The sequence below is a fragment of the Strongylocentrotus purpuratus genome, unplaced genomic scaffold (assembly GCF_000002235.5).
Source record: "Strongylocentrotus purpuratus isolate Spur 01 unplaced genomic scaffold, Spur_5.0 spur5_scaffold_12, whole genome shotgun sequence".
NCBI classification, from domain to species: Eukaryota; Metazoa; Echinodermata; class Echinoidea; order Camarodonta; family Strongylocentrotidae; genus Strongylocentrotus; species Strongylocentrotus purpuratus.
The window spans coordinates 26,935,541-26,956,462 of NW_022145597.1; the positions used below are offsets into that span (position 1 = coordinate 26,935,541).

At 37.8% G+C, this 20,922-nt stretch overlaps 1 protein-coding gene and 1 long non-coding RNA gene across 2 annotated transcripts; one reads left to right on the forward strand and one right to left on the reverse strand.

Annotated features, from left to right (window-relative positions):
* Positions 1-992: 992 nt before the first annotated feature.
* On the reverse strand, positions 993-18,178 carry LOC115922735 (acyl-coenzyme A thioesterase 9, mitochondrial-like). Its single transcript, XM_030982249.1, has 13 exons — positions 18,126-18,178; positions 16,976-17,103; positions 14,836-14,881; positions 14,245-14,447; positions 13,033-13,119; positions 10,777-10,880; positions 10,149-10,222; positions 9,129-9,308; positions 7,631-7,721; positions 6,758-6,843; positions 6,107-6,194; positions 5,400-5,550; positions 993-4,657 (listed from the first exon to the last, which is right to left on the reverse strand). Exons 1-13 carry the CDS (start codon positions 18,143-18,145, stop codon positions 4,563-4,565), a joined length of 1,353 nt encoding a protein of 450 aa, XP_030838109.1. The 5' UTR covers positions 18,146-18,178; the 3' UTR covers positions 993-4,562.
* Positions 18,179-18,325: 147 nt separating this feature from the next.
* LOC115922736 lies at positions 18,326-19,719 on the forward strand. Its single transcript, XR_004063587.1, has 2 exons — positions 18,326-18,356; positions 19,261-19,719. It is a non-coding gene; the product is annotated as an uncharacterized LOC115922736 (long non-coding RNA).
* The last annotated feature ends 1,203 nt before the right edge of the window (positions 19,720-20,922 follow it).

Here is a 20,922-nt window from a genome sequence, read left to right on the forward strand (position 1 = left end):
ATCACATACAAAAAAAGCCATATTCGAGGTACTGTAAGTCAAATTGAGTTATTTCGCTAGTCAGCCTGATATAGATAATAATAATGTTATATGGCTTTGTTTTCGCTTTGAAAAAATTGGACTCGTCTTCGACTCGTTCAATATTGTCATAGCTTGAGCAATATATTCTTGTATCACACTCAAAGCCATAACTATTATGCTATCCTCTAGATCTCCTTCACTGTTTCTCTGTATTCTGTTTTTGTCTCTTTGTTTTCTATATCCCTCCCGTCTCTCGTCCAAGGTACTCTTTAGAGGGTGGTTTCCACTTTCTTTCCTTCATTTTTAGCACGGCTTTATACTCTAAAACGAAGTGAACTCATTACGACTCTCCCAACATAGATTCTGCTCTTGAAGAAGTGCAGTTCCAAGCATGGATAAAGATGTTCAGGGCTAGGAACTAGACCTCTATCAAACTGAGCTTATCATAGCCACGAGAAGAGATGACTACATCCTAGTCGCAGAGTGGTGCTGGTGGTTATTTTACCCGACTGCTAAGAAAGCATGAATGCTTGTTAGTAAGCAACCAGACGGCTGACGGCTTTAGGTCCTCTCCGACGGACCTGGTAATGAGGATTAATGCCTTACCAAAGGGCACTAGCCCATCGACTTGGTTTTGAACCCGGGTCACCGGATTACAAGACCACTGCTCTACCGACTGAGCTATCGCGCCTCCTCATAAACAGCAATGATGATAATAATTATAAGATGGGATAAATGGCACAGTACAGTCTCCATAGACAGACGCAGTCCAGGATTTGAAGAAAAACTCATGGATGGACCGAAGAATTAGGCTGATCAAGCTGATTAGTTGGACTTGATGACAGTCACTGTGACTGATGAGAAACTACAGCCAAATTGACTCACCATTCTTGCAACGTAATTGTGTTTGGCTCCTTACACACATTTGCTTGCCTGACTTGGCAATAAGTATTACATACAATATTAATATATCCAGGGGGTGGAAAATCGATTCATTTAATTGCAGTAGAAAAATGCTGTGATCAATTTTAGATCATATTGCTATGACTTCTACTTTACAACATGCTACAAGTTGTGCAAGGAAACTTCCCTGTGTGAGAAATATAACCGTTCAGAATAAAATACAATGCTCAGGCACAGTTAAGCTATTTAAACATTCTTTTTAATTTTTGTATTGCAAGAAATACAATTATAAATATTGAGAAATTGCAATTCACGCCTATGAATTATGAATACACGAAGCCAATTTTCATGGTAAAAGAAAGTAAATAGATAAAGTAGAGGTGCTAATGGCATACTTGATTTCTAAGTAATAAATACTGAAATAGTATTATGTACAAACCATGTATAATAGCTATGAAATACATATGTTGCATTTTACATAAAAAGGCACCACTTAGAAACGAAATACACTGCATAAATATATCATACATTTTAAAAGTGTAAAAATAGAGTAATAATAACCAAGATTGTCATAACAGGAAACAAAATGATATATTATATCTACATTATCTTAATTGTTTCAATCCAAGTTTAGACGCAGCATGAGATTGGACAATAAATATTATGAGAACAAAATTAGCCTACTGCAGCCTTCATTTTGTCTTCAAATCACATGTACAGTGTATATATGCACTACAATTTTGTTCTTCGTTACTCACTTAATTACTCACTCTATCTCTCTCTCTCTCTCTATGTGCTATATCTGTCAATGTTTCCTTAATTATGATCTTTTTTCATTAATTCAATTACAAAATAATTTCATTTTTCATAATATACATCTAGCAGGATGGACTTGGCATAGATCGTAATTCCGCAGTGGCAAATTAACCTTTCACCAAAAATTGATCAAAATATATGATCAGTAATAAAACGAATTAAAAAGTACATTTCATCAATCAAATACCATGAATATACCATAAAACAATCTAAAGCTCACAATCGCCAGTTTAGCATCACCAACTACCATTATAAAGCAATCACAACACTATCTTTATACTAAAATGTCTACTTTTGTAAACATACCAGCAATGACAGATACTTATCTATAGATAAAAATGCATCACAGTATTTTTGGGGAATTCACATTTTCAGCTGCTTTTCATCTATTTCTACTTCTTTTCTTCTTTTCCCCTATTGTTTTCAGTACTGCCAGATATTTGATGTTCTATCAAACCTTTTATAGAATCTTAATGTGAATACTTGACAAAAATCTCCATAGGAATGAAGGATTTTTTTCCTGATATGCACGCTGCCACATTTGAGAGTTTATTTGAGCACCTAAAGCCTTTTCCCCTTCAATTTGTTTTTTTTTAATTATTTTTTTAAAATTATTTTTTAATACAGATATAGTTTTAAATATTCAATATTCCTTCAAATTCATGCAAGTATAGACTGCAGAATGTAGTGTTGGCTTCCTGGGGCAAGATGAGCTCAGGAGTTTTGAATACTACCACCACAAATCAGAGTTTGAAGGTCACATACCACTTCAACTAGAAGAGTCACTTGCAGCTATCTGACTACCATACATTCTACTTCCGGTTGTTTCTTCCATGAAACGATATTGTTAAAGAGTCTGAATACATTAGGTCTTTACAGTGTTTTAGAAAGATATGCTTCTTCTTAATCCTGCCAAGTTGTTAAGACAGTAGTAACAGGTATGTTACCTTCCATAAAACGATATCATCACAGAGTATAATAATAATAATAATTGGATTTATATAGCGCCTTTTCCAGAGGATACAAGATGCTGCTCTCTTAGACTATCAACAGTTTAAGAGGAGTTGTACAGGTAAGTTTTCAGTTGTTTTTTAAAGAAATCGAGTGAAGTACTGTTTATTAGGAACGAGGGGAGTTTGTTCCAGAGACGTGGGGCTAAGGATGCACACTATACCTGATCACATTTTTGAGAGACAGTATAAACATACCCGGTTCTGACTCTTTTCATGAGCCAGCTGCTGATACTAATGTGATAAACAACTTGGTGTCATAAAGAGACTGCTAAGTAAATCAGAGAAAAATTATGGAAATGCAAGCATTACTTTAAACACACAGAGCTGTGTTATTCCTGGCTCATTGTTCCTGATTGAGTTGCCATATGAAAGGCCAGAAAATGAACTTTCTAGAAATCTAATTTTCCCTTTGAAATTCACATACCGCCCGCCAAATAACTTTTTGGTATCGTCTCTTCAAATTGTTTTTAATCACTCATGCATGAAATATGCATCATATGAGTGAGTAATAGTCAAGCATTACCAGCACCTTTTTTTCCCTTTTACATTTGTCTTCCTTAATATTCGTAGCGTCAAAATTCATTTTACTGGGGAAGAAATAAAGCGGCCGCAACTTTTTTATGGGAAAATGGAAACGTAATACCAAGATATTTTTTTCCTTCAATTAGGAGACGTGTTTCCGCTGTTATCAACTTCAGAAAATTAGAAGTTGAGAGAACGAATGTTCTACCTTGTTTAAAAAGATAAATAAAAATAACTCTTTTTCCTTCAAGAGGTGCACTGCGCTGTCTATATAAAAAATGATACTTATTCATATTCCAACACTATGTCGGCAGAAATTTGAAAAGACAACAATTTATTTTATATAAATGCAATTTTTTTTCGAGCAGGAAAATATTTGTATTAAAACCAGCTTGTAGCGTCAAAATTCATTTTAACGGTTAAGAAATAAAGCGATCGTAACTTTTTTTTATTGGAAAATTGAAATGTAATTCCAAGATATTTTTTCCCTTCAATTAGGAGACAACGTCTTTTCACTGTTATCAACTTCAGAAAATCAGAATTTGAGAGAATGAATGTTATACCCGGTTTTAAAAAGATAAAGAAAAATGATTCTTATTCCTTCTAAAAGTGCGCCGCGCTGTCGGACCCTATGAGGTATAGTCACTTTGGCAGGCATTAGAAATCACGCATATCTGATTGATCACCAGCGTCTCGGGATGATTTTTAATCGCCCAAATCTCAAAAAATCGATGCAATCTGCGCCTATTGTCTAGAGAACAAAGGGGCATTCCAGAATGCATTCCTGAATGCCCATTTGTTCTCTAGACAATAGGCGCAGATCACATCGATTTTTTGAGAATGTGGCTAGAATGGGGGCATTCCGGATACATTCCAGAAAGATTAACAAGGGCATTCCAAATGCATTCCGAATGCCAGTTGAATAAATCTGTGGCGCCTAAGCGCATAGAGACGCTACACCAATGATGTGCGCTGTACAAGCACTGAGGTATTAATAAGGAAAGAGCAGGACCGAACCGGTATCTTTCTATGTTTCCTTCCAGATTACAATTATAATGGCACAGTGTGAACACACAATCCCTTTATATATATTTGTGAGACTGCTCAAACATGCATTTGCAAGTTACGGGCAGTTTGAAAGTCATTTGGACAGTTCTGGTAACCTTGATTTCTTTCTCTACAATCTGAACACATCATGCCTCCTAGGAAGACAGTGTAAACACGCCTCTAATGAGTTTTTGGCAGTCAGAAGACAATGTAAACATGCCTCTAACAAGTCTTTGGCAGTTAGAAGGTCAGGGAAACGGTGCTTGTGTCGGTCACTTGATTGATGCGCTTGTACTCCAGGAACCGCCTCCTTCCGTCAAGGTAAAGCATGGACTCTGAAAAGAAAATGGATATGATAGATGAGATTACTGTTTGTCATGGCGATGGTGCTAGGAATGATAGTTGCAGTACTTATACTGATTAAAAAATGCTTTTCACATATCCAGAAGACTATAGTATGCGATTAAAAAAGCCTCCCTCTATAAATAGATAAATACACATCAAAGATGGCAATATGTTCTCTTGGCATTAGTTTTTTAAAGTCTGTGGCTGGGGTTGTGATTGGATTTTAGATTAAAGGAATTGGGTAACTTTGCCTCAGATTCTTAAAAAATCCTGGATTTAGCTCATGCTGCAATCATAATTATAAACCTTTAGGTCATACATGAATCCCATGACTTTTACAAGCCAATCGCCAGTCTGATTATCAAGATATCTATGATTGGAATTTCAGAATTTGTTTTTCCTAACAGTTTTTATAGCACTACAGTCTATAGGGGAAAATGAGTATGGTAAAACCGGTCACTCAAAGATTTTTACTTTATTGAGGCACTTTTTGTTTTGAGGCACTATTTTTTTAGGGCTTCAATATCACACCAATATCACACCATATCACGGACAGTGAATACACATAGGGCCATGCCTCTCAGATTTAACACTGTTAAACGATGCCTTTAATGTTAAGGATGAGAAGAAGAAGTAGAAGAAAGAAAAAGAACAAGAAGGAGGAGTAGGAGAATGAGAAGGAAGATGAAGAGGAGGACAACAACTAAGATAACATGAAGGTCCGGTTCTTACCACCATATGTCTTAGGCCACACTAGGGGTACCGGATTCTCTGTTACAATGGTAAAATGAAAGACGTTGGTCGTATCATGCTCTCCTGTTCGGGGGTCAACGACCTCAGAGTGAACTCTGATTTCCATGTAACATCCCTCTGTATACGCAATCTTGGAAATGACAAAAGAGAACGGCAAATAAGTGTGACAGTAACTTTCTTCAATAATGCTAATATACTGGACACAGGCCTGATAAAAACCCGATTTAAATCGGTTTCCCGATTTTTTTTATTTTTCCCGATTTTTTCCCGATTTTTTTTTCCTTCCCGATTTAAAAAAAAAAAAAAAAAAAAAAAATCCAGATTTTTTTTTTTTTTTTTTTTTTTTTTTTTTTTTACCAATTTTTTTTCTTCTTCCCTATTTTATCCTGGTTTCCCGATTTCCCTCTTATTTTCTCTATTCTTCCCTATTTTGCCCTTTTTTTCTCCTAATTTTGTCCCAATTTTCTTATTCGAAAGGGGGGAATGTTGTTAGATGCCGTTTTTTCCCCGCGAATCCTCTTTTTTTTTTTTTTACTCAAGGGGGGCGTGGTTGACGGGAAAACAAAAAACCTATTTTTTTTTAGTGCTCACTATCACCCCTGTGGACAGTGGTATGGCTACAGAGAGGCATGAGGGTGCACCCCATGCCTAAATGAATAAGTTTCTGCTTTAGCATCGTAACTCACCTCAGACAGAAAGAAGAGGAATGACCCCACTTCGACTGGTTTCTGGAAGAGAATGTTGTCGATGGCTGCTATGCGAATCCTGCCATGGCTGTGTATGGGGAGACATTTTTTTTAAAGAGAGTAAACCAAGTGTGCCAAAGTTTGCAATAAATGACAGAGCATGCAGATTTCCACTTTGTTTTGTACAATCACAGGATGAAAATTATCACCTACAAAAAATTAGAAGAGAAAAATTCACTAAAAACTTGTGATTCCTTCATCACGCACATACAACCAGGACAGGAATTTCAGACAAATAGAATAAGAAGAATCAGAGCAAATATCATTTTAAAAAATTGAATCTTGGTTTTGATGTGGAAAAACCTTCATGCAAAATCTCTTCATATAATTATAAGGCCTAAAAAAGATGAAGGTTGTATCGTCCTTTAGGTGCCAAAACATTGGTCGGTCACAAAATCTTCTCCTTTTTCTTCTCCCTCTTTAGGAAAAAATTCTCAAAAAAATGTTTTTTAAAAAAAAGCCGACCGTAAATTTCAAGATTTTTGGGGTCGGTTGCAAAGGGCAATACAACATTTTTTTTTTAGGCCTAATGGGGACATCACAAAAGTTGTCCCCATGTGGGTTTGCCAACATTCTGAGGATAAAACTCACGAGTGTAGAGTTGCACTGGCAAAGGCTAGCTCCAGGGCTTGGCGCATCAGGAAACCTCCAAAGATCTTGTTAAATAGATTCCTCTCCTGTGAAGAAAAAAAACCCATTAAAAAACTATCCTTGTTTAACAACAATTTCTACAAGAGGGTCACTTAACGGAAAATTGAAGGAGTTAGCTCATCGTCATTTAAATTTATTTCCACAAAGATTTAGCAAATTTTGTCCACATTCAAAGCATATATTACACCACTTCAAAGGAGGCACGATGGCTCAGTGGTTAAAGTACAGCCTTGTACTGAAAAGGTCCTGACTTACACCAGTATACCTCTTTCATGAATGTACGATACCACACTTCCGTACTGTATTAAAAAAGTAAGCAGCAGCTATGATGAAGGTCTGGAGAAGCTTGCAGCATGGGAAACAAAAGCTTACCAGATTAGAGTAATATGATGATGGGGGGTGTCTGTCCTGACGCTTAACAAAAATAAGGCAATCACTTCTGCATTAGTTGCCTTGGTATTGCAAGGTTCTGGAATCATCCGATGATCAGAAATTTGGCCCAGTCTTGGTAAAGTTACAAGCACTGTACACAGAAAGATGTATATGGGACTACGCGACACGTGCGCGACACATGCGCCATTTCTATCAGATCCAAATAGATATAATAATTTACCAAATATATCAATTAGTAGGCGGTTTCTCGGCAAAATTTATATGATCACGTATTAGTCAAAACATATTCTTTCACATGATTGGTAATAAGAGCTTCTATTTCATTTTTTGAGAGTGGGGCATTTCCAAAACTGGTCTTTATCTTTAAGTCTAATCAAATCAGATTCTGTCACTCATGTAACTTGATCCACTGATTTTTACCTGTGGGAAGCAGATAATGACATTCTTAAGTTTGGTTTCATCCATCCATGTAGCGTTGTCTGGTTTGATACGATGAGAGAATGACGATGCCCTGAAAAGGAGATGAAAGCCAAGGTATTAATCTTCATTTGCCACACTCGACCCAGGTGAGGTAAATGGGTACCTGGCAGGAATTAATTCCTTGAAGTGCTGGAGCGCTGTAATGGCAGCTAGGCTAAAGCCAGGGTAATAATTAATGCACCTCGGAATAGAATTTCTAGATAGACGGCGCTATAAAAATGCCAATAAATATAAATAATATTAATCATTAAACAATTAAACCTTTGTAAAAACAGGCCTCCTTCAGGTTGTAGGACACATACATGATCCAGTGACAATAGCCCCCCTCCTCCCCCCCCCCCCTCAGTTAATATCCTACACAAACTGCATTCCTACCTCAAACCCTGGACCCAACATTATTCCCATTCACCCTCACCTTTAACCTAACTCTAAAACTGAATTTCAACCCAGACCCTGACCCTTTATCTTTGATGAAGATAGATTGAGTATCCTCCTTTAATACACCAGTTTACGGTTATGGGCGCCATTTTAATATACGGGTAAACAAAACAAAACTTTACGCGTAAAGTAAGAAAGCGTCCATGCAAATATGATGTGAGCGCACAGCGCAGGCAGTGTCATCAATGTTTTCAGATGCGCATGTATGGTTGCGTCACTGCCTGCGCTGTGCGCTCACATCTAATTTGCATGGGCGCTATCTTAATTTACGCGTAAGCCACTGACCTCTAGAGGTCATTTGTTTACCCTTCTATCAAAATGGCGCCCATGTCTGCGCATGCGCACTGTTGTAACCGTAAACTGGTGTATTACATTTGTTCTCTTACAGCCCTCTCCTGTCTGTCTGGGGTCAGGTCAGGTCCAGAGCTAAGTCAAGTCAACAGGGGGTCTCTTCTAACTGCGATTGAGTCCAGTCCAGTCTAGTATACTTCTATATATAGCTTACTCAAGTCGTAACAAAACTGGTTCAGGTACATCCCCAACAGGGAGTGATTCAACAAACATCCGACATATGATCTCTCGCTCATCGGTCGTGGTGAAAGTCTTCAAAAGAGAGGCCTAATTAACTGTCTCCTGTCTGGGGTCAAGTCCAAAGTTGAGTCACATTAACAGGAGATCAAGTCTCAAATTGAGTCACATTAACAGGAGATCAAGCCTCAAAGTTGAGTCACATTAACAGGAGATCAAGTCTCAAAGTTGAGTCATATTAACAGGAGATCAAGTCTCAAAGTTGAGTCACATTAACAGGAGATCAAGTCTCAAAGTTGAGTCACATTAACAGGAGATCAAGTCTCAAAGTTGAGTCACATTAACAGGAGATCAAGCCTCAAATTGAGTCACATTAACAGGAGATCAAGCCTCAAATTGAGTCCCTTTATACTTGAGTCGAGTCTAGTAAACTCAAGACTCGAGTCACCAAACTACTCATACATGTACATACCCTACAGGTAGTGATTCCACAAACATTTTGTGTATGATTTCTCGCTCCTCAGTCACGGGGGCGGTCTTCAACAGTGAGGCCTTAGACCTTTCCTGTCTGGCTACCTTCCTTGCATTGCCTGCAATCAGTTCCTCTGATTCTTCCTCTGACTCAGCAACCAATGGGTTGATAAAGGCTGGTCTGGAAAGGAAAGGAAAGGAAAGAATTCGAGAAAAAGAAGAGATGAATGATCAATTGAAGAAAGGTGTACCAGAGAGACAAATGATTCAAATGATTTTATTTCTCATGCAAAACATAATACAAGAATAATTATATCACATTAAATATGCAATGAAATGAGAAATATAATGGAAAAAGCACGAGAAAAGAGGAAATAACTTGAAGCAGAGCTTGTTAAAGTGTTAGTTCCTCAGATGCTATTTTATTTGAACAGGGTGGCTCCATCAAACTCAAGGTTTTATTCTTTGACAGGTCCTGTTATATTTCAGACAATATGTTCGTTTATTTTCCATTTATATCGGCCAATTTCAGCTTTCTGTTCACTCTTATGGTTTACTCTGATGAGATGCAAGCCAAAAATCTTTATTCTATCTCTCTTGATTCGCTATTCTGGGGGGCGTTTCACAAACTTGTCATCAGTGGCAATTGACAGTTTTTGTTATAAGCTACTGAAATCCTTGCTTCTGATTGGTTATCGGCAGATTTTTAACTGATTTTAGTCATTTGTCATTGAAAAAAGGCTTTGTGAAATGGGTCCCAGAACTTTAAGGGAAGAAGTGTGTGTTATGCTATACAGTTAAAAGACAGCAATATTATTCATATCAAACAGGCAGCATAATTGCTTTAAAGGTTATTATTATTAATATTTCATAATCAATGCAGTGCTTTCAACATTTACATGACTGTAAACATTGCCTACAGTATCCAGGGTTTTAGTTTGCAACAACAAACATAATTGGCATATCATTATCTCAACAGAAGTTTGGAACTAATTTGCTAGAGAAAAAATTGACCTTTCACCTTTTGTTGAGAGGATCCCTAGCAACATTGACAATCTTGGCCTCCAAGATCTTAGAATATGAGCTGTCAATCATCTGAAGAGAAAAACGTTATACATGTAAGACATGAAAGACATTAACAACTTTTGAACATATACATGTATCTCCTAGTTCCTATTACTGTACTATGACTTTACAAATCATGAACTTACTTTAATAAACAAGTCAAATTCCATGTGTATCCTCAAAATGTGACCGTGTGTTTTTTGTACCATACTTCTATTTACTGTTATAGTACAACTTGCTACTACTCTTACTCAAAACTGGTTCATTAACCTCAAGTCTTGATAAGTTGCCACTCCACTAATAAAAGGAAAAGCCCACAAATATTACATGATCCAGCTACAATAGATTTGAAAAAGGGATACAATTTAGGTTGGTGGGGAAATATCAAAGTTTCCTTTAATTTCAACAATTTCAACAACTAATATAGATGATGCACCACATGCCTCAAAAACTGAAAGAAACCTCAGTGCCTGTGTAAAACTACTATTAAAAGTCCCTTTGATAAAGTCCACACTCGCAGCTTACTAAAGATGATCAATACAGGTAAATAGTAATCAAACCATGTCATTTGGTTGACCTCTGACCTGCTCAAGGTTGATGGTGACCTCTATTGATGTTTTGCCGACCCAGGTCACGTGACCAGTCAGCCGTAGATCCTTGTCAGGTATGATGTCAATGGTGCTCATGTCTGACAAGCAAAACATGAAAGATGAAATGTGTAATGGGAATAAAATTATTCCTGTTTTGAAGTTACCACAAAGTAGCTGTCGCCAGTTAAAGTAATTTCTTGCTCCCAAGGCCCTTATAGCCCTAATAAAAACATTGATAAGAAGGCATCAGTGACAAATCTGCTGATAACCAATCAAAATCAAGGATTTCAGTAGCTTATAACAAAAACTGTCAATTGTCACTGATGACAAGTTTTGTGAAATGCCCCCCCTGATGTTGGTAGTACAAACTGACACAGTGAACTACAGAGGGATATCTAAAACTATTTCACAAGTGAAGGCATGGAAAGCGAGGATTGTTGAAGTATCCAACTATGACTCCCAATAAACTACTCTTAGAGACAGTGGGTTGTTTACACACTGAAGCTGTTATATTCTGGTTTCTCTCACCGTCGCTGCATACATTCAGCCTTCTGAGATCGTTTCATCTCTTATCGTATGTTTTTGCCCAACAGGTGGCGCTGCACCTCTTTACAAAAAATAATAAATGTCTGAAAGTAAAGCAGGCCACAATTAATGTGTACTCAATTAAATTCAAGTGTTCAAGATACATACATTTGAAGAACATTATTTTTAAAACTAGATGGAATTCGACTGCGCGCAGTCGAAAATGATGCCTCCGTCATAGAGCAATTTTACAAACCAAAACAGAAGAAATTTTTCAAATTCAAGTTCAATTGTAATCCATTGACAGGTTCTCAGAATATCGTGATTACAAGCAATTTCTCATATACATATATGACCCTTTGATCTTCGACCTCATGACCCTAAAATCTACTCAGTTCATTGGCTCTGCAAGATGTCCTGAGTTAAATAGTAATCCATCTGTCAGTTCTAATGAGAATGCGTTCACAAGCTATTTTTGCATACATAATGAGCCCATGATCTTTGACCTTTGACCTTATGAACCAAGAATCTACTCAGTTCATTGGCTCTGCAAGTAACATACATGACCTAATTTTGGCAGGAATCCATCAATCGGTTCTTGAGATAATGCGATCACAAGCTGTTTTTGCATACATAATGTGTGCTGTGGCCTTTGACCTTTGACCTCATGACCACTAAATCTAATCAGTTCATCGGCTCTGCAAGTAACATACATGACCTAAGTTTGGCAGCAATCCATCAATCGGTTCTTGAGATAACGCGATCACAAGCTGTTTATGCATACATAATGAGCCCTGTGACCTTTGACCTTTAACCTCATGACCCCAAAATCTAATCAGTTCATTGGCTCTGCAAGATACATACATAACCAAAGTTTGGCAGGAATCCATCAATCGGTTCTTCAGATAACGCGATCACGAGCTGTTTTTGCATACCTAATGAGCCCTGTGACCTTTGACCTTTGACCTCGTGACCCCAAAATCTAATCAGTTCATCGGCTCTGCAAGATACATACATGACGAAAGTTGATTCAGCCGAGAACGCAGGTTCAAAACTGAGTCACGTCTTTCGGATGGTGACGTTAAAAGTCGGTCCCCAGACGTAAATAATCATATCTGATTGATACACGTCTGTAAAAACCCAAATACACACACACACACACCAAAGTTTGGCAGGAATCCATCAATCGGTTCTTCAGATAACGCGATCACAAGAACGGGACGTATGTACGTACGTACGGACGGACGGACGGACAACCCGAAAACATAATGCCTCCGGCTACTTCGTAACGGAGGCATAAAAATGTTATCTCTTGGGGATTATAATGTTGATCTTATGAAGTAGGATTCAACCCCAAACATAAATGATTTTCTGGAATTGTTCCTCTTAAATTATTTTCATCCCGCTTTTCTAAATCCACTAGAATAACCACAGATACAGCATCACTTATTGATAACATCTGTTATTCTTACAAACCTCAATCAGCCACATAGATGAGTTTTTATGCCATAAGTTCCAAGAAAGTACCACAAAAAGTGAAGATTAAAAGGCATTTTTATTTTGACATTTTTATTTTGCTGCAATTATTTTTCCTTGTTGTTGTTACATAGGCTGTTCGCCACCTCATATCAGGTTGGGGCTTAACCCGTTGACTACTGAATTATCTAATTCCTATAGACTTAACACAGGGACCATCAGGTTCCAGTAAGCAATGTGTTAACATACCTATTCTGTCTACAAGGCCAGTCACAATCACAAGAGGAGAAACTTCTATTGCTTTGGCTGGCTTGCTGTGTCTGTAACATAACCACACTGTGAGAAGAAAATGAGAGAGATAGAGATAGAGAGTTAAAGGTAGAAATATCTATTGCTTTGGCTGGCTTGCTGTGTCTGTAACATAACCACACTGTGAGAAGAAAATGAGAGAGATATAGAGAGTTATAGGTAGATAAATAATGAAAGATACATGTTAGAGAACATATTAGAAGACAGCCGGAAGAAAAGGTGAGAGAGAGGGAGATAGAGAGAGAGAGAGATAGAGAGAGTAATAGGTAGATAAATAATGAAAGATATATGTATGAAAGAGAACATAATAGCAATGAAAAGAGAAGACAGCCGGAAGAAAAGGTGAGAGAGAGGAGAGAGAAAGAGAGAGAGAGAGAGAGAGAGAAAGAGAGAAAGCTTAGGTACAAAACACAAAATGAAATATTCAATGAATATTCATATGACATATACAAGTACAATGACAAATGACCTTTGGTCTTTCTTTTCTCTTCATTGTGAAAGCATTCAATGACAAATATAAGGAAGAATGTTTACCTTTAAATTTGAGGGAAAAAAATATACTGTGTTTTGCTCATGTCTGTCAGGTGTATCACTCCTAGCACTCCAGGGTTATGACCTAATGACCTATGACCTCAGTATGAAGCAAAGCAGCTGTGATGCTGCTTTAACATTAAGAAATGTCCTTACTACGGAATAAACATTGATTACACATGCACTTGGATCCAGAGTATAAAGTGTACCTAAGGATTTCGCCAATGGATGTAGGGGCTGTGCTGGGGCTTGAACCCACAACCTTCACATCTCCAGAGTCCAGTCTGGGGAGTGTTTCACAAAGACTAAGATCGACTTTAAGTCGGACTTAACTATGACAGGCCGTTCATGCCACTGTTTGCTCTCACCATTTACTGGCAATGGTCTCTCAAGGGACGTACAAATCATGGTCACACATCTACAGAATTCAGCTTTTTTGATAGTGCATTATTAAAGGAAAATATATCAAAAGATCATAATTGAGAGACCGATGGTGAGAGCAACCAGTGACATGAATGGCCTGCCATATTTAAGTCAAAACTTAAAGTCGATCTTAGTCTTTGTGAAACACTCCCCTGGTGTTTAACCATCTCTGCCTACAGCTCATCTGCAAATACTCACCACCAAACATATCAATGTCTTCCAGTATCCTTCCAATACGGATGCTGTTATACATGTTCATGTATTTGTCTCTTTGGACAGGGTCAGAGAGTGGGATGCAGATCTCATCGTAGCTGTCGGAAATCTTCCGGGGCTCCAATCCCGTCTGGTCTTGGGCCAAGAGGCTGGACAGTGCTGACCGGTCTGCATTCTTCCCATCCAGACTGGATAATGAAGGTCAAAGGTAATATAAATGAAGTTTAAAGGTCATATGGATGAATGGAGATGAATGTGAAGTTTCCTTGGATTTGATTTGAGTACTACTACCGTCTTCTAGTCTAACCCCCACCCACCCCCCCCCCCCAAGAGATATTTGGATTAGGACCTTCTGTTTTGCATCAGAAAGAATTAAGTGCTTATATAACAGAACAAATAATTTTGAAACTACTCAAAAATATGACAACTATTTTCTATTTTAAATCAATTTCATTATAAAACAAGTAAAAATACTGCTTATTTTAAATGATATAATTGAATAAAGTTGATTTCTTTTTCTCACAATCTCCCAAATTTTCAATACAAAAATGATAAGCATAAACTATGTATACATACCTCCACTGCTTCTGTGCTCCAGTAAACTCCACCATTTTCTTCCTCACTATTGATACAAACATATAAACAGAAACATTCAAGCTCTCTATCCTCCTCTCCTCTTTGGCTATCCCTTTCTTCCTTCCTTTCTTCCTTTCTTCCATTTATAATGTATATTATGTATTTGTGTATTCGGGCATACCCATTACAAGCTCTGTTTATCAGGTTTCGCGCCTGCTTCCTTGTAATACAAGTTCTTTAATTATATTTATGTTCCTATGTATGAATTGTATTGTTTAAACAGATGTTAAATATGTTGTCAAATTGAATGGAAGAAAATAAATGTTCATTTGAATCATTTGAAAATTGTGAATTGTAATCATCAGTAGATGTAAACTTATTTCAAAGTATTGAAGTGCCAGACACTCAAGGTCTTTTCTACAGATTTATCTTAAATGAAGATTAAAGGTATAGATCAGTTTTGGAAACGCCCCCCTCTCAAAAATGAAATGGAAGCTCTTATTACCAATTATGTGAAAGAATATGTTTTGACTAAATACGCGAGAAACCGCCTACTAATTGATATATTTGGTAAAATATTTGGACCTGGTAGATATCGCGCACGTGTTTTCCACGTGTTGCAGAGTCCCATATACATCTTTCTGTGTACAGTGCTTGTAACTTTACCAAGACTGGGCCAAATTTCTTATCATTTTGATGATTCCAGAACCTTGCAGTACACACCAATACTTATATGCTAGATGATCAACCTTTTCTGATCAATTCCACAACGTTTCTTTCACAATGCAATCACATGACCATAACTGGTCTTTATCTTTAACAAGAAAAACTTGATGATCATCATCATGGTACTGACCTAATAAGCCAGTTAGTAACTTAGTAGATGGTACAGATGACCCAAATTTGCACATGCAACTTTTACTGATCTGTGGACACGCATTACCAGAAATACTTGGAGATAGTTTTTATGGCGGGTCACATATAAATCATTTCTTTTAGCTGAACATGCCCTAACTGTAATCTGAAACTAGCCTGTTACTTAGGACTGATCGAGTATCATAAAACTTAGAATTTTGAGTATATTCTAGTGTGATCAGTAGTAGATGTAGGCATATTACAAAATAAAGCTGCTGTTTTGGATGGGGAAGAATAGGACTACAGGAAATTACATCCTAATGATATTACACTGATCAGCTCATTTGAGTGAGCATTCATTTAAACAAACAAATCTGAAAGGTTTATATGACCACAAAATATGAACGCCCCATGACAAACCAAACAACTGACTTTAGTTGGCATTCCTTCTCAAGCAGGGTCATTTATAAATAGATTGGATCTTGATAGATGGCATACATTTTCTTTGAAATCATAGAATATTGAGGGGCATAGTTGTGACACTTGTACACATACATGCTTAGAAGTAAACCCATGAAGGCAATCAGGCAATCTCTACGGGAAGGATTTTGTTGGTGTTCCATGATCTGACCTATAAATGAGTATGATTTCCGGTGCCCAAGGAAATCATATCAACTCTATGTTTGAAATAAAGAAACCATGGTAGTATGAGAGCCAAAACTACAAAGGAGAAGCGGTACTACTGCCACTCCTAAAACCTTATGGACCATTATCTCATAAAAGCACATTACTTATGATTTTGGTGGAGGTTCTTTTGATTATCTGGTACCATAAAAATTACCCTGTTCTCATAGTGATCCATTTTGCCAGAGCAACAATAGCTCTGGTTTTAAAATCATCAAAGATAGAGGGTTAGGTTTATGATTACAATAAGGTTATATCTTTGGGAATAACCTTGATAGGCCATTGGCCTCTGTTTTTTCCCACCACATTATGATTTAAATTGAAGATGTTTTATCTTAAGGTTTGGTTTTATGGTATGCATATACGGTAAATTGTACTTTTTTTTTTAATCAGATGTGAAAGTAAAACTTGAACTTGAAGGCTAGGGTTAGGACTTAGGGTTAGGATGAGAGTTAGGATTTGATGTAGACAGTAGGCTATAGTGTAACGTGGATCAAGGGCTTAAGCTATAAAGTCACTTCATGTAGTAAATTGACCTTGGAGCAATTGTTGCTGGATCAATTAGCATCAGAGCATTTGTCGGATAACCCATTATACTCACTCTGTTTGACTGTGAGGATCTCTCCATCCGTCTTGCTATAGCTGATGATACATCTCTGAGGCTGTCTCCAAGTTCTTCTGTAACTTAGGAGTGTTTGGTTGATAGGCAACCGCGATGAGAACCCTCGCCTGTAACACGGAACAAACAAAATAGCCAGCTCATAATGGATCGAGAGATGGTGATTACTGATACACAATGAATGTTCTGACCTCATTTATAATTATATCCCCAAAACTAGTTAGGCATGACGTACTATTACTAGCCTAGGGTTTTAGGCTGAAATTTTAGACTGAAATCTTTTAGTTTTATCTGGACTATAAGAGTTCCCATTTCTAATTTTCCAGTTATGATTTGTTACATGCTATATATACTAGGGTCTAGTCCTGTATGGCCAAGGCAAAAACTAAAAGCTCCACCCCACCCCCCCCCCCCCCCCCACAAAGAACGTTGCGCATTGAGCGCTGTAAAGTGAGTTTACGCGCTCTCATTGGCCGATCCGCTCGAGTGGCTTTGAATTTAAGCAAAAAAAACGGAAACTCGCAAGCTTGCTCATCGCATAAATATCTTAGCATGGAGTAAATGGAAAACAGCTAGACTATAGCAAAAATAAAGGGCCCTTGTCGGCGCCACTTTAGTAAAATGAGGCTGTGATTTGCTGAGATCGGATGAACGATTTGTGCATGCGCTAATTGTACGCTAAAGTTCTATGTGCCTCCCCCCCCCCCCCCCCCCCCCCCACCCAGAACCCAGGTCAAGCCATAATTAGGGAGGCAAATACCAAAATCTAAGATCTAGATCTAGAATTCTATTTCTAGACTAGGGTCTAGACTCTAATAATACTGTAGTGTAAATCTAGATCTACATAATAATATATATGTTCACATAGGTCTACTATAAACAACAAATTAATAATGTGTGTGTACAATGCATACAGTCCCTCACCCCGCCCCCGCCCCCCCCCCCCCCCCTTTCACACACAACCAACACAGCAACAAGCAAACATTTTTTTGAACGTTTGGGACTGGACTGCACCAAAACCAAGGCAGAAAATTATTATTCTGACCTTTAAATTGTTTTTAATGACTTGATTACACTACTATTTATTCAAAAAGTCAATTCAAAGGCATTGGTAATTATCTAACTGACTTACCATAGTCGACTAACAGACATTTTGTCACAAAGTGCAGCACTTCCTTAATACGTGCCTTCACGGTTGTTTCATCGCAAAGCATGCCGGGACATAATTCTAGTCCATTTTCACCTTCGCCGTGATCAGCTGTCCTGTTGCAAACAACGGGATTCTTATCGAATCAACATCATAATCTTGTACATAGTCCGCTATTCTGCAGTGATTTTCTTCCAATCCAGTATCATTTGTACGGTAAGAAAACCAAAGTTTGTGGTTATTCATTTTTATGACTAATAAAGCTGATAATACGACGTAATGAGAGTGGGCCGAGATCCAACTTTAGTAAATGTAGGCCTAGATCTAGTCCCGTATGTTCAAATGTGTGTGCATTTTAAGTAGACTGATTGTCTTTTAAGCTGCTTAAGTACACTCGTCTTGTGTTTTAGGTAGAAATGTACAGTAATATGAGATTTATGTCTCATGAAATATGAATAGACTTTCTAGATCCTATAATTGATAATGGAATAGGGTCTACTAGAATGGCCGACAGTTAGGCCTAGAAAGTGATTGCAATTAGAAATTATAAATGTAAGAAAGTAAAAGAGGCCATGAAAACGATAGATTTTTTCGATCTGGATCTGAATATAATAGTCTGATATCAATGAGCTCTACTTGAGGATCTACATGACGGAGGCGTACGGAGGATTTTTTCGAGGGGGGGGGGGGGGGGGGGGGGGGGCCGGGGGGTAAAATTTGAAAATCACGCAGTCAATTTCACAACGACTCGGCCAGCGGGTGAATAAGCCGGGGGTGGTAAGAGCACCTTTTTTTTTCCTTCTTTTTTTCCCCGAAAATATGAAATTTGGGAGACCGATATTTTGTTCAGTTGGTGGGGGGTAAGGTCACCTTTTTTGGGTCACCCTTTAGCACAAAAAATGTTTAATTTATTTTTGTTATTAAAAAAGTGAGGGGGGGGGGTTTCCTCAAAAACACACACACACATAGTCTAAACAAAATTGGAGGGGGGGGGGGATCAACCCCCGAAACTCCCTCCCCCCTGCATACACGTCTGCTACATGATCTAGTGTTGAAGAAGTGATGAGGGTTCTTTGGTCACAAACTTAAATTTGATTTTCTTTTCCCTTTTATTTATCAGTTGCAGCATCATCAAACACTATGACCCATGAATCAGAAGATAACGTAGATGCTACGAAAGAGCTCATTTCACAATGGACAACAGAAGTGTTACGTGACTTTCTACAAGGAGGGGACTCAAGCTTGGAAATCGAGTACTCTGGGGGTACTGTTCAGCCATCCGAGGTAGAGATAAACTGGACGATGGATGGGGGGGGGGGGGGGGGGGGGGGGGGGGGGGGGGAGAAAGGCATGCAGACTGCAGAGCTGGTCGTCTACTATGTATAGAGACATTTGTGTGTACCTAGTAGATAAGGACCCTCCATCACTAGAGGGAAGAATGAGAGACTACAAAGAGGGAAAGGCATTTAGTTATTTTGCCAGTTTCTGGTTAGGGAGATATTTTTTTCGTCTCGTGGGAGAAAGCTGTCTGTAATTCAAAATCATTTGATACTTGAATAAATTTAGTTCATTTTCTAGACTGTTTCATGTCAAACCGTTGATTCTACTTTCTTGTGAGTATAGTCAGAGAGATAGAGAAGTAACACGAGTAAAGAATGAAAAAGAAGCTAATATTTGAACGAGGAGGAGAAAATGGAGATTACGTTGTTGCCCATAGAGTTGGAATAATTGTTCTTACCACTTTTTATTAAATGATTGTGACCATTTGGTTTATTGTTTGTACATAAAGGTCATATGTTATAAGAACTGTATTGATCAATCTAAAGAGTCTTATAGATTGATTAATACAGTTTTGAGATGATGATGATGATTGTGATGATGAACGAGAAGGAGAAGAGGAGGAACATATCATGAGTTGATGGAGAAAAGATTGATAGAGGGGTTATCATTACAGAGAGAGAGAAAGAGAGATGGACTAACATGAGGAAGGGAGAGCAAGAATGGAGGCTATGACATAGGGGAAGAGATAGAAATCAAAATTATATTTATACTAACATTTACTAAATTAGAATAGTAAATTAGAAGATAAAGCTAAAGGAAAGAATGCAAACTAAAATTAAGCAAAGACCATCACAATATCGTTTACATTATAATATAAATTAAGTAAAGGTACATGGAAACGTGTACATTTGTAAAATTTAATCTCTTGTTCTCTTAGATCTTCCTCTTCACACCTAATTCTTGCTCTCCCTCTCTATCTCTCCCTCCCCTCTCTGTCTCTTTCTCTCTCCTCTCTCCTTATTATCACTCTTTCTCTTTCATTAAGCGTCGACATCTCTCTCGATGCCTCTCTCTGTTTCTATGATTTTTCTCTCTTTAAATATTTAAAACATCAGGTCTGTCTGACCTTCCTCTCTTGAATAAATCATGAATAACTTCAACTCGGCGTCCTACATACAGTAATGATTGCTTAGTACTCATCTACAACCTTCTCTGTGTTGTTTTATTTTATTGATAAAATAAATATAACCATGAGATGAATACAAGTTAGATCAATATCAACAGGTTTAATGCAATGCATATAAGTTGACATCTTATGAAGAAGTAGTACCACCCCCGCCCCCCCCCCCTCCAGGAATGGGAACGGAGGTACCGCATGCGTGTTCCCAAAATCTCTGGCTCGTAACAAAGAAAAAGATCTGCCCGTATTGACTTTACACACTGGACTTTTGCTGAGAAGGGGAGGGGGGGGGGGGTACCACCTTTAATGCAAACACATTTA